A 12,105-nucleotide genomic window follows, 5' to 3' on the forward strand; every position below is an offset into this window, starting at 1 on the left:
TTTTTAATTATGTAGATGCTCAGACCAGCCAAACACTACTTGCAACTCTCAGCTCATCAGCAGCCCTACCAATCCCAGTGAAGGGCTCACACCCAAAGCTCTCCAATGCTCCAGGGAGCTACCAGGGGGTTTCCATGCAGGTGTCAACAGGCAGCCTCTGCTGACACATGTGGCACCTCTGATCACACCTGCAGCTCTCCAAAACTCCTCTTGAGGATCAGAGAGAGGGGTTAGAACCAGAGGGGCTCTGAGCATCTTTCAGAAGCCTGGTATCAGTGCAGTTCATTGCATTCCCACTGTTTCCTCTGTACCTTCTCTGGCTATTACATACACACATACATAATACCCTGGCTATTATTGTTCCTAAAAATCACTCTGCACTCCCAAGCCATCCCCGCCTCAGCCCAGGCAGGTGTTCAGAATTTCAGCTGCACATCACTTTTAAGTCCTACATTTTCTGTTCCAGGAACCCACTCATGTGTGACAGCACAGTTCCCATCCCATTTCCTTATAAACTCTCATGCCATGAACCCCTGTATTGCACAATGCTGGACTGATTCCTGTGTGTAGCAGACAAAACAAATCATGTTCTGATGAACACTGGAGGCTGTGCTTTCCCCTCAGGAGGTGCCAGAGCCACGGGAGTGGCACAGCAGTCTCTAATCTCCAGACAAGCACAGCATTATAAGCTGTACAAATGAGATGCAGCTCACTGATCAGAACTCTTGCCAACAAAACACAAGTTTGCCAGCAGCAAAGGCTGCATTTTTTCTCTCATCTCGGTGTTTTTGTTTGTTCCTGAAGTGTTGATGAGAGCTGGTGTGAGACAAGGACTGCAGTACAGGGCAGTGTAATGACAAGGGGGATGCTCAGCCCTGCCAGCCCCATCAGCAGACTGCTTGGTGAATGCTGCAGCTCCCTCCCTCCCTCCCTCCCGAGGTTCCCTCTGCACAGAGACCAGGCATGGAAAGCCAAGGGAGCTGGGCACCCAGGCCCTGACCCATTGCACAAGCAGGGATTAAGGCACTGTGTGGACCCCGGCAGAGCAGGTGGGAAATGGTTCTGAATCCCCCAGAACACACAGACCTCCAGCTTCCAAAGCTGCCTGCAGGTGTGACACACTGAGCTAACCCTCTGCAGGTACCAAGGAACCTTCCCACGTGAGCCAAGGCTCAGAGCTCCTGAAGCCATGGACTCTGGGGCCCTTCTGCTGACATTCCCTGGCAGATGAGCCCTGGGTGGCACCCCAGGTGAAGGACAACACAAAGGGACACAGATCCTTCTGTCCTTGCTTTAAACCCAGGGATTGAGATGATGATCCCATTTCCTCCTACAAGCCAGTTACCTCTGGTTTGCCTTCACTGACCATAAATTTTCTGTCCTTCAGAGTAAGAGCAGAAAGCAGGGGTTATGGAGAAAGTCCATACAACTGAGAAGCCTTAGGAAAAAACAATGTTTCTTTATATAATGTCTTGTAACTGTAGATTCTCCCACTGCTGCTAATGACGTTAAACTATAAACCACAAATCTCCTAAATTCTGCCTCTCATGACCCCAAGTTGTTCTCCCCTATCTGTGAAGCTTTTTGTTTTCATGCTTTTTATTCTTCAAGCTCAAATGGGAGGGGGGTTTTGTGGCAGTGTCTGTGACTGTGCCCACTGCATCAATCACCCAAGTCCATCCCTACATTAGCAATAATGTCCCTTAAACAGTAAAATTGTACCTGCTCACAAGACAGAAAATATCCAAATGAACCTGTGCAATAATACTTTAGCTCCCTTGTGCATCATAACACAGCTTTTATGGATATGATCATGTCTGTCCTTTCATGTGATCCAGCTTTCTTCAGTCTACTTAATGACTTCAAGTTTCCAATTGCTTCTGGACTTGTTGCCCAGTTGTGTCTCAGCACAATCCTGCTGTTTCTCCCATTTAATTACAAACAAATGGAAAGCTGACAGTGCTGGAGAAATGAGCACTGTGTCTTCTGTGTCAGGCTCCAGCTATGCACCAAGCAATAACCACGCCAAAATTCACTGGGGGAAGGCAGCATTAAAAAAAAATATTTCCCAACTGAATAGTAAGAAAGCATTGAACCCAAACCAAATGACCTTGCTTAGCCAAATTCAGTGTGAGCCTTGCTTGAAAGCTGTAGCTGCTGCCATCCCTGCTCTGCAAACACAGCCTGGGATTTGGCCTCATTTTCTTGCTCTGTCAGTTACCTGCTGTGTGATCCTGGACAAGTTGCTCCTTTTCTCCATGACCTCAGTTTCCCATTGGAGTATTGGAAGAGAAAACACCCCAGACATTAAAGACAGCCAAATGACAAACTACAGTAATGAGAAGACTCAAATTAGACTGACATAGACAGAAAAGACTTTTGCTTATTCTATAAAACTCTTTAGGAAAAAAGATTATCTGTGCTCTGCTAGAAAGGCAACCAATCCCCAGCAGGGCCAGGGGGCAGAACAGCAGCTCAAAGGCTGCAGTTGTGTCCTGCAGCCACATTGCTCCTGAGAAGGGCACCAGGAGAGCTCCTGCAGCATCCCTGCAGCCAGGCTCACAGCTCTGCCACACAGACAGGGAGTTACTCAGCCATTCTCTACAGGATTTCTTAAAAGGTCAAGTGCACAGACAGAGCTGGAACGGAAATCAAGAGCTCTGGCTTTCCATTCTAAGCCTGACAGAAACATCTCCTGTGCTCTTGGCTCAACTGTCCAAACCCACTGATTAGATACATCCATTTCTTAAGAATTAATTAAGAACTAAAACAAATCAAAAAGCCCTAAGGAACAGGCAGTAAAAAGCAAGATGTCCTTTCCTCCCCCTCTCTGCCTGCACAGTCCAAAGTGTTCGTGTCAACTCCATAAACTGAAGAGTACATTGCCTTAATGTGAACTAGGGATAGGCCTGGCTTGGGAAGCTTTCACACCTCTCCTTTAATTGTCTTCAGCAAGCTCAGTGTTAGGCTGGGGACAGAAAGCTTCAGGCAAATACCTGAGCAGAGTAAGATGCTGAAGTTTCACAGGGGTGACTGGTGTCACTGCCCAGATCAGGATGTGCTCCAGCTTCCATCAGCCTTCCCATTTGCACACAGAAGTGCTCCTTGCTTCCTTGCAGAGCAGCTCACTGAAAACGTACTCAGAGACAAGGAGCTGAAGCAAAAATGCAGCTTTTTTGTGGAGAACTTTCCCTTGAAATGTTTATACAAACTCCTCAAGCCCAAGCACAGCCACTCAGTTCTGCCCATGAACACAAATGGTGGCAAGGTCCCCTGTTGTGCACCAAAGCAAGGCCCAGGGCACTGGTGACACCGTGCTGTCTGCAGGGCAGCCCAGTGGGATGAGAATGCAGATGCTGGAGGGAAGGAGGGAGGGAGAGTCAAGAAATCTGTTCTGCTCTGGCTTCCAGCTGCAGCCAATAAAAGCTTTCAAAGCCTTTCTGAAAGTGAACATTGCTGGGGGATTTGCAGCACTCGCTCCAGCACACGCAGCAAATGCAGTTGCTGTGTTACTACTGATGAAGAAACTTTGAATATTCTTTTACCATCACAGAGGATTGTCCTGATTTCAAACACTTTTATATATGAGCACAGGGCCCTAGTGAAATCTTGTTGAGATCTATCCCAAATCAGCAAAGATTTTCGTGAAAATCAAGAAGAAAATAAATCTCAATGTCTCTTACTGATTTTTTTTCTTAGGAATAACAATGGATATATCAGGAAACAAGGCAGATACAAATACAGACAAGGAATGTGTTCTTGGAGATCTATATCTTGAAGTAGCATTATTATATAAAAAACTCAAACAAATGAAAAATCAAATGTTTCCAGACTAAAAAGGTTGATCAGGGAGTACTGGGGAAAAAAAAAATTAAAAAGCTCAAAATCCCAAAGGCAAATAAACTTTGTAAGCCAATTTATTATTTTTTTAAATCTCAGAGTTAAAAACCCATCATCTTGGTTTTCCAGAGGGAAAAGGGTGGGTCAGTCTTTGGAGTTGGATGGTTGAGACTGATAAACACAGAATCAGAATAAAATTTTAGAATCAAAACAATTCTAAGTATTTGGCAAAGAAATTAATTTGATATACTCATTTTTATGCTAGAGACTTGCTCAGAGCACATGTTCAGTTCAGATAATAACCACAAGAAATATCCCACTGATATATGGGCCTTTTTAAAACTCCTCATTTTAAGTTTAATTTTGAATCCTGTGAGCATGCTTAAACCCAGCACACAAAACACCCCTCACTTTATTACAGTTTTAAATCTTTCTTCCAGATCTGGCCTTGCAACCACTTGTCTTGATAAAATAGGTCACTTGAAAAAGGAAAGCTCAATAAAATGAATTACAAAACCAACAAGATTAAACTGATTGTGCTGTTTTTGTACAGTGCAGCCGAATTCTGCAAATATGCTGCTGGCTGTGGTTTGGCATTTAACAGCATGTGATCAGTGAGAAGGAGGAAATTTTATTCTCATTAACTGTTGCAGATTTACTGCAGTGAAAAAGGGCTATGTAACCTGAGAAGTGACAGAATGGAAAGATCAAAGCAGCAGTCTGGAAACTAAATAAACCTTCTGGCTACTTCCTGCAAGGAAAATTCACTCTGGCAATGTAAAACAGAGTCCAGTTAAAAACTACTCTCAGTTTTATGAGCTGTCACAGCAGCTTGAGTGGTTTGGACCAGTCAAGTTTAGAACATTATATTTCCTTGTTTTTGTCTCAGATACTTCTGTAAGCAGTTTTATAGTTTTTTTCTTTTTTTTTTTATTTTTTCTTTTTAAAGAGAAAAATAAAATTCTTTTCTTTTGGTTGAAATCGAGAAGGTCACAGCTAAACTCATTAAAAACAAGCAGGTCTTCATTTGCACATTCCATTCGCCTTTACTGCATTTTAATATTTTACTTGGAGATTTATAAGCAATGTACATTTGCTTTAATAACTCTTCCGCATTCTGTTCACTTATTGTTTAATATAAGTGCAAATCAGTTTACAGAGCCCAGATGGCTTGTAACCAGGGAGCCAGTCTATTCCTAGTAGCACATCTGGAGGGACTGAGCAGCAGACAGAACGTGGGAATTAATTAATGTTACATTTCAGAAGAGACAGGCCCAGGTTTGGGGGATTTTTTGCTAAGACATTCCAAAGGACTTGAGCTCACTGCTACAGCATTTGGGTATTCTTTTAAAAGTCTTAATAGCAACCTAAACCATGATGGTTAAATGAGGCCAACTGCAGGTGGAATATAATAAAATAAAAAGCAACTAAAAAATGTAAAAAAAAAAGTGACTGCAAGTAAAAGAGGCCCAAGTATCCTGTATTCCAAAAGAGCTGAAGTGCATTAAAACCTCAATACTTATTCTCTTCCCAAACAGCATCTGCAACTTGCTGAAAAAACTCTGCTATTTTAGCACTGTTAAAATATTCCCCAGCAAGCTATTTCATCTCTGCCATACTGCTGCAATTGTTGGAGCAATTAAACCTCTCTTACAGTAAATGAAACAAGGGCAACCTGATCCTTCCCAGCTCCAGACCACACACCTTGGTGAGGTGGTGTGGTCTGGTCACTGTGGGAGGAATCAGGAGAGCCCTGCCCTGCTCCATCCCTGGCACCTGAGTCTGCAGGAGGAACTGCCCTTCTCCTGCTCCATCCCTGGCACCTGACTCTGCAGGAGGAGCTGCCCTTCTCCTGCTCCATCCCTGGCCCCTGAATCTCCAGGAGGAGCTGCCCTTCTCCAGCTCCATCCCTGGCACTTGACTGTGGAGGAACAAATTCCCTTCTCCAGCTCCATCCCTGGCCCCTGACTCTGCAGGAAGAAATTCCCTTCTCCCTCCCTTCCCTTCTCCCCCACCTGTGCTTCCCTGCCCACCTTGGCTGTCAGCTCCCAAGGACTGTGAGCATTGGCTGTGTGTGGGGGACACATGGAGAGCTCTTGGGAGCTTCTCCTCATGCTAAGGACACGGTGACAACAAATGAACACCCAAGTACATTCAAAAGTTGTTGTAGATCAAATATTGGATATGAATAATCTTGTCCTTTTATGGATATTCCTCAATTACAGCCCTAATCTTTCAGTGGTGCAAAAATTCTCCAAACTCTGGGAAAATCACATTGATGAATTGCCACAGGGTAAAATCTTCATACTCTGGAATAATCAGACACCTGTCTTCCAAAATGCTCCAGTAACTGTCCACAGCATAACAGCAGAATTTGGTCAGACACTTATTAGTGACACCTAAACTGGATTATATGATCAGGCTGCAGCACCTCTATAAACAAGGCTTTGAGCAGACAGTGTGAAAAAATAATGAAGTGACAGCCAGCAGGAATATGACAAGACCCCAAAAAAACCAAACCAAAGCAAACAAAACCCCCCAAAAACAAAACAAAAAGCCCCACAACAACAAAAAAACACACACAAAAAAAAAAAAATCCCCAAAAACCCCACCAAACCAGAAAGAGAGAGAGCTCTAGTTTAGTACTGATGCAGAAACAAATTCCTGTAAGACACAAGGAAATTGAAGCTCTCATTCCAAAGCTCTCAGCAATGAAGCCTTGCTGTTCTGGAAGCCCCAGTGCCACATGTCATTACTGAAGGGGAATAACTACACAGTGAATTTTGGGGTATTTTAGCTGAGCCATGATCCAGGCAGGACCTGGAGCAGTCAAGTGAAGTCTTTCAATAAACTTGTCCCAGACTGTGACCAAAACCCTCCAAAAGGCAGCAGCTCCCACTTCCTTCTCACATTCTTTGAGATGCAAAATCTCAATTCCAGGAGTATGTAGCACCTGCATAGGCACTGAGGAACAAAACATCTCTGCCAGGTCCCCAGGAATAGTCAGTGCCTTTAACTTCCATAAAACTAAACTTGTAGGCACAGTTAGGATAACAGAATATGATAAAAAGGGGACTCTGCTGCCACTAACAAGATTTTTGTGGGATTAAAAAAAAATACATGAACCAACCAAAATAAACTCCCTTATTTGTGTCCAGGAACTTCATTGGTTCTGGGCTTTTCTTTAAGGTCTTTTCAAATTCCTTTCAGTGGGATTTACAATTTGCTAATACTGATGTGTGATAAACTAATAAAACCTGCCTGCAAGGTTATAGGCCCAATTTACTAATAAAACCTAATTTAATTCTCCTGGGAAATGCAAATTAAATAGTGTCCAAATGGCAGAAGCTGAGTACAACTCTGCTGAACATATTGCAAAGGCAACTAAGTTGGATTTTGTTTTTAAAATAAGGTTTAACTGTGGAAAATAAGAAATTCTGCCCAGAGCTGTAGGAAATATCATTATGGTAAAATGGTTCAAAGTAGAATCATCTTGTAATAGTAATTTATACTCTTTCAGGTTTTCTTTCCATTAATGAAAAGATTTTATACTCAGTATATGACCACCTCTAAGACAGGGAAGTATTACTGCCTCTGTTCAAATGGGGAGGAAAGAGATGTGAGTTCTCTCAGCACAGACCCTGCATGAGAACAATTTTTGTCTAAAGGAGCATGGAACAGTTTGTTCTGCCTCTGATCCCTGCTGCTGTCTGCTAACAGAGTGGGTTTTCACCCTCAGAGACAGCCTGCAAGATGGTTCTTACCTCCTGAAAGGCTGGGAAGGGAATGTTCCAACTTCTAAATAAACTGTGCTGAACTTTACTGAAAACAGAGGATGGATGAGACACACTCCCTGGCTGGGTCACCAAGATCACCAATTCCTTCAATCCTTTCCTTCAGCAAATCTAACTGAAGGTGAGGATCTGTCTGGAACACAGCTCTAGATGTCAAAGTAGGATGCAAGTTACAGGTACAACCATTTAAAAGCAATTTGATAATCATTCACAAAGTGCACATTTGCACTTCCTGTAGTTGGCCCAGATGGGAATTCACACCACAGTGCAGCAATCAATGGCAGTGAAAGGCTACAGCTCTGGGTTGTTCCACCATGAAAATTCCCAGGTTTCCAAGTGAAAAAAAGGCCATGGATAGGAGCATTCCTGCCATTCAGGGTGGACTTGCAGCACATGCAGACATCAGACATGCTTAGCTCACCTACAGATGAGCCAAGTCCCACTGAGAGTGTTGGAGCACCAGGAGCTGTGGCCAGGTCCTGTTCCCATCAAGCCCAGACACAAGAGCCTGGCTGTGCAATGTGGAATTTGCCAAGAGCAGCCACAGCTTCCCTGGGGCCAGCACAGAGCAGCCTGCAAGGGCCTGGCTGCAGGCACTGAGCCCCCAGAACACCCCAGGGACCTGCCCAATATAAATGGCAAAAACATGACATGCAGGCACAGCTTTAGGCTGTAAATGCAGGCAGAGGAAAGATGTCCCACCAAGGACAGAGACATGCAGTCACCCCATCAAACTGGCTGTGCTTGGCATGCCAAACCTCAGTGCTTCCTGGGAAGAAGCCTCAGTCAGATCTCTGCTGGGAAGAGCTGGGAGTGCACATGAACAGTGCTGGGAACAGCACACACAGCAAGGCCTTGGCTCAGAGAAAATGAGGCTTGGGCAATGGCAGCTCTGCTGCATTTTATAACAAGGTTAAAGGATCCTGCACTGGAGAAAAACTTCCTCAGGAAAAAAAAAAAAAAAAAAAGAGTTCTGGCCAGCTCTTGCATTCCTAACTATTAATCTTTTCAAAGCTATAGACTGAGAAGATTTGAGAGCTCTGTTGAGGATATTAACCAAAAATTGGCTTTTGCACTCAGAGTTTGTACCATTACCTAGCTGTAGCTGGGAAAGGTTAAGAAGTTGCCTCTTCCCCAAGGGGCAAGAAAAATACTGTGGCTATCTCTATTATAAGGTATTTAGCCATCACTATTATGTTTGTGTCTTAAGAAAGTAATTAGTCTCCAGAAGGTGATTAAAATGTGATGAATGACCATAGATTCTGGAAGATGTCTTTCAGCTGGTCTTTATCCCCTGCAGCTCAGACACTAAGCTGTCATCACATCAGCCAAAGGTGAGGGATTTTTGTTTGCCACAATCATAAAACTTTCACTCAATATTAAGCCTTATCAGAACCAGAAACCTTGAATTCAGATTTTCATAACAGATGAAAATTTCAAATCTATGCCTAATGCCCATCTGCTTCTGAAAGACAGAAAGATGATTCAAAGCTGGTAATCTAATCACAAAAGTCTTTTCCAAGCCAATGAAAAAAACCTGGATAGAAGCTGTCAAAACAACCTCCTCAGCCACATCTTTTCTGCTGAATGGAAAACATACCTTACAATCTGTCTGCATTATGCTCCAAACCTTTGAGGAAAACAAGAGATGCTGTTTATGGACTTGATCACTGCTCCTGTGGATGTTACATTCTGAAATAATTCTATTTATAGGCCTCATAGGTAACAGTACAACTCCACTAAGAATATAGTTCATGGATAAGAGCTGTAAACAGGAGCTGCAGAACACACAGGCTAGATCCCCAGAAACACAGCATTTCCCTGGGTGGCACTACCAGAAAAATGGCAGCTGCCCAGGTCTTCACTTTTGTGCTGCTTCTGCTTCATGATGACAAGTAACAGAAATAACAATTATCAGGATGTGGACATGTCCTGAATACAAAGTGAATTCAGGGCTAGATACTTTTACAATTCCCTTCAAAGCTGTTCTTTACTTCACAGTGCATGATGAGGTGAGGTGGCATTCTCAATTCCTGAGAGTAACACTACTCCAGGTTTCAAAGGAAAAGATACCCCATGAAGGGAAGGCAGTGTCTTTGAAAAAAAGCCTCTTTCCCCAGCTCAAGAGATGTTTTTACTGCCAATGCTGCCGCTTCATGTTTCCCTCTTGAAAATGACAGGGAAGAACAGCCCCAGTGTGATAACCCAGTGAGTGCAGATGCCTACCAATAATTCAACTATTTGGAATTCCTGTTCTGCCTGACTTCACAAAAGCATCTCCCTACCCTCCTAGGACTGTGCAGCAGCTCCAGGTGTGTGGGTCCAGGGTCTCCTGGGGCAGGGACTCCACAGGAGATGCTGGTGGTATCCCTGCTGCATTACTGGAGAGTCAACCACTTCAGCAACTGCACCTCTGCACACAGTTGCTGCTCCAATTGCCCTGAATCTTCCCAAATGAAGCAGCCTGGAACTGCAATGGCAGAGTGTCCTGGTTTGAAAAGGAACTGAGTTGTCTGGGTGCCCTGGAGCTCTGCTAGAACAGCATCTCCCAGCCCTGAGAGTTCACAATGAAACTGGAGTAACAATCAGACACATGGCAGGTGGTGTGGGCTGGGTTATCAAACAGAACTTCCAGAGAATCTTCCAGACAGTTTGAGTTCCACTGTGGTCCTTGACAGCCATTCCTCACAGACACAGTTCTTTGGCTCCAAAAATTAGGATGGTGATCAGAACACACTCAAGCCCTGGTAACGCACTGAGGGAACCAACACCAGTTCAACACAAACTCAGCTTCTCAGCAGCCACTAAAACCATGGGACTTTCTGGCTGCCTTTTCAGCCCTCCTGGAGGCAAGGCAAAGTCCTGATCCACTCTGAGCACATTGCAAGGACAGGAAACAGCCTCAGAGAAATAAAGAGGTAACATATCCTCATTCTTTCTCATAGGAATGCAGAGAGGAGAAGAAAGGATTAAATTATTCAAGGCTGAGAAGCAAGAAGTCAGCTCATGGTGTTACCTACCTCAAAATTCACAGGGTGGTCTGAAGTGGCAAAGAGACTCTCTCTTAAATGACAAAGAGATTTCAGAACTCACCCCACTGCTTAGCAAAAACTGCTTCTATTACAGAATTGAAAAGCCCAATATAAAAGGCAAAGACCAGAAGACAGAGGCATAACAAATAAATGTATAATAAATGAAAAAGTATAACAAATTAAAAGACCAAAACCCAGAATCTACTCATAATTAGCAATCTCTCTCTGAACTTCCAAGACATGTTACTATTAACTGACTTGCTAATTGTCTATGAAAACCACAACTCAGCTTTCTTGCTAAAAAAGTTCCTGAAAACATATTCAAGTATTATTAATAGAAAAAATGAACCATTTTTTATAACAAAAATCTTGATTTATTAAAAGCTGGAACTGGTTAAAAATAAATCCTTGACATAAGGTTCTTGTTAGCTTTAAACTGTAAGCATAAAAATCCCCCAGAATTATGTTTTGGTATGGCTGAAATGTACACTATATAACACATAAAAAGCGCCTTGACTTGCTGCTATTATTTTTAATTAGGCTCTGTAGCACGTATGGTTTTACCTTCCAACACCAATTCCAGTTGGGAAAAGGGAGCTCCAGACCCATGGGACTGGCAATTCCATGGCTCATGCCTTGGAGCACTAATGCATTTTACATTAGGTCTGAGCATCAGGAAATCCTGGCTGCTGGCGCCAGGCAGCTCCAGCCCATAATGACCCACATGTGAGAAGTCAGATTCACCACTCAGCTGCCAGTATCTATTCTATCAAACAATTCACTCCTGCTCTGCTACAAATAAGACAGAACATTTGCAGCACTCCACACTGTTTCCAATTAGTCTGTGTGTCTGGACTGCAGATAAGTCCATGGAGCAATCAGATTGAAAGAAATCTTCCTAGAAAACAGAAATCCCAATATTTCCAGAGGCCATCAGCAATGGGCCAACCTGCAGAATTTTCTTGCCTTGAAACATGCAAGAAAATTTGACCAATACTTAATTTAACTAGGAATACACCAGATGTATTTTGCTACTCATGGCAGTTGGAATACAATCAGATTAAAAAGCAGGTTACTGTTGGAGATCCCTGATGAGACTGATGTGCCTTCACTTTTAACCAAGGACATTGAAGATGGTTTTGTTTCCCAGCTGAAAACTCTCTGTTTTCAGAGTATCTTGACTGGGACTTTCTCTAAGTTCACTAAGTAAACTTCTCTAGGAGTCTGCAAGTTCTACCCTACACACCTTTCCCCACACCTCCAGGTGGGCCTGGAGACTACAGGGAGCACCCTCCAATGTTCTGGTGTACAGAGAAATCCATCACCTCGTGGTTGTGTGTCTATGGTGAAGTTAAAAAGGGTGAGTCACCCACTGGGACCCCAAGAGCAGCACAGAGCTCACACTTACCTCAGTTTCTCTCCCACCTGCAAGCTCTGCA

At 43.5% G+C, this 12,105-nt stretch overlaps 1 protein-coding gene across 3 annotated transcripts in view; it reads right to left on the reverse strand.

Annotated features, from left to right (window-relative positions):
- KIFAP3 (kinesin associated protein 3) overlaps window positions 1-12,105 on the reverse strand; it is a 68,441-nt gene that overhangs the window by 5,933 nt on the left and 50,403 nt on the right. Inside the window, exon 20 of one of the 3 annotated variants that reach the window (XM_066555196.1) lies at window positions 12,075-12,100. The exons of the other annotated variants lie outside the window; for them this stretch is intronic. Within the exon in view, the coding sequence (XP_066411293.1) occupies window positions 12,076-12,100 (25 nt within the window). The 3' untranslated portion in view covers window position 12,075. The remainder of the gene's footprint in view (window positions 1-12,074; window positions 12,101-12,105) is intronic. 3 annotated transcript variants of the gene reach the window in all.

The sequence above is a fragment of the Molothrus aeneus genome, chromosome 9 (genome assembly GCF_037042795.1).
Source record: "Molothrus aeneus isolate 106 chromosome 9, BPBGC_Maene_1.0, whole genome shotgun sequence".
NCBI lineage: Eukaryota > Metazoa > Chordata > Aves > Passeriformes > Icteridae > Molothrus > Molothrus aeneus.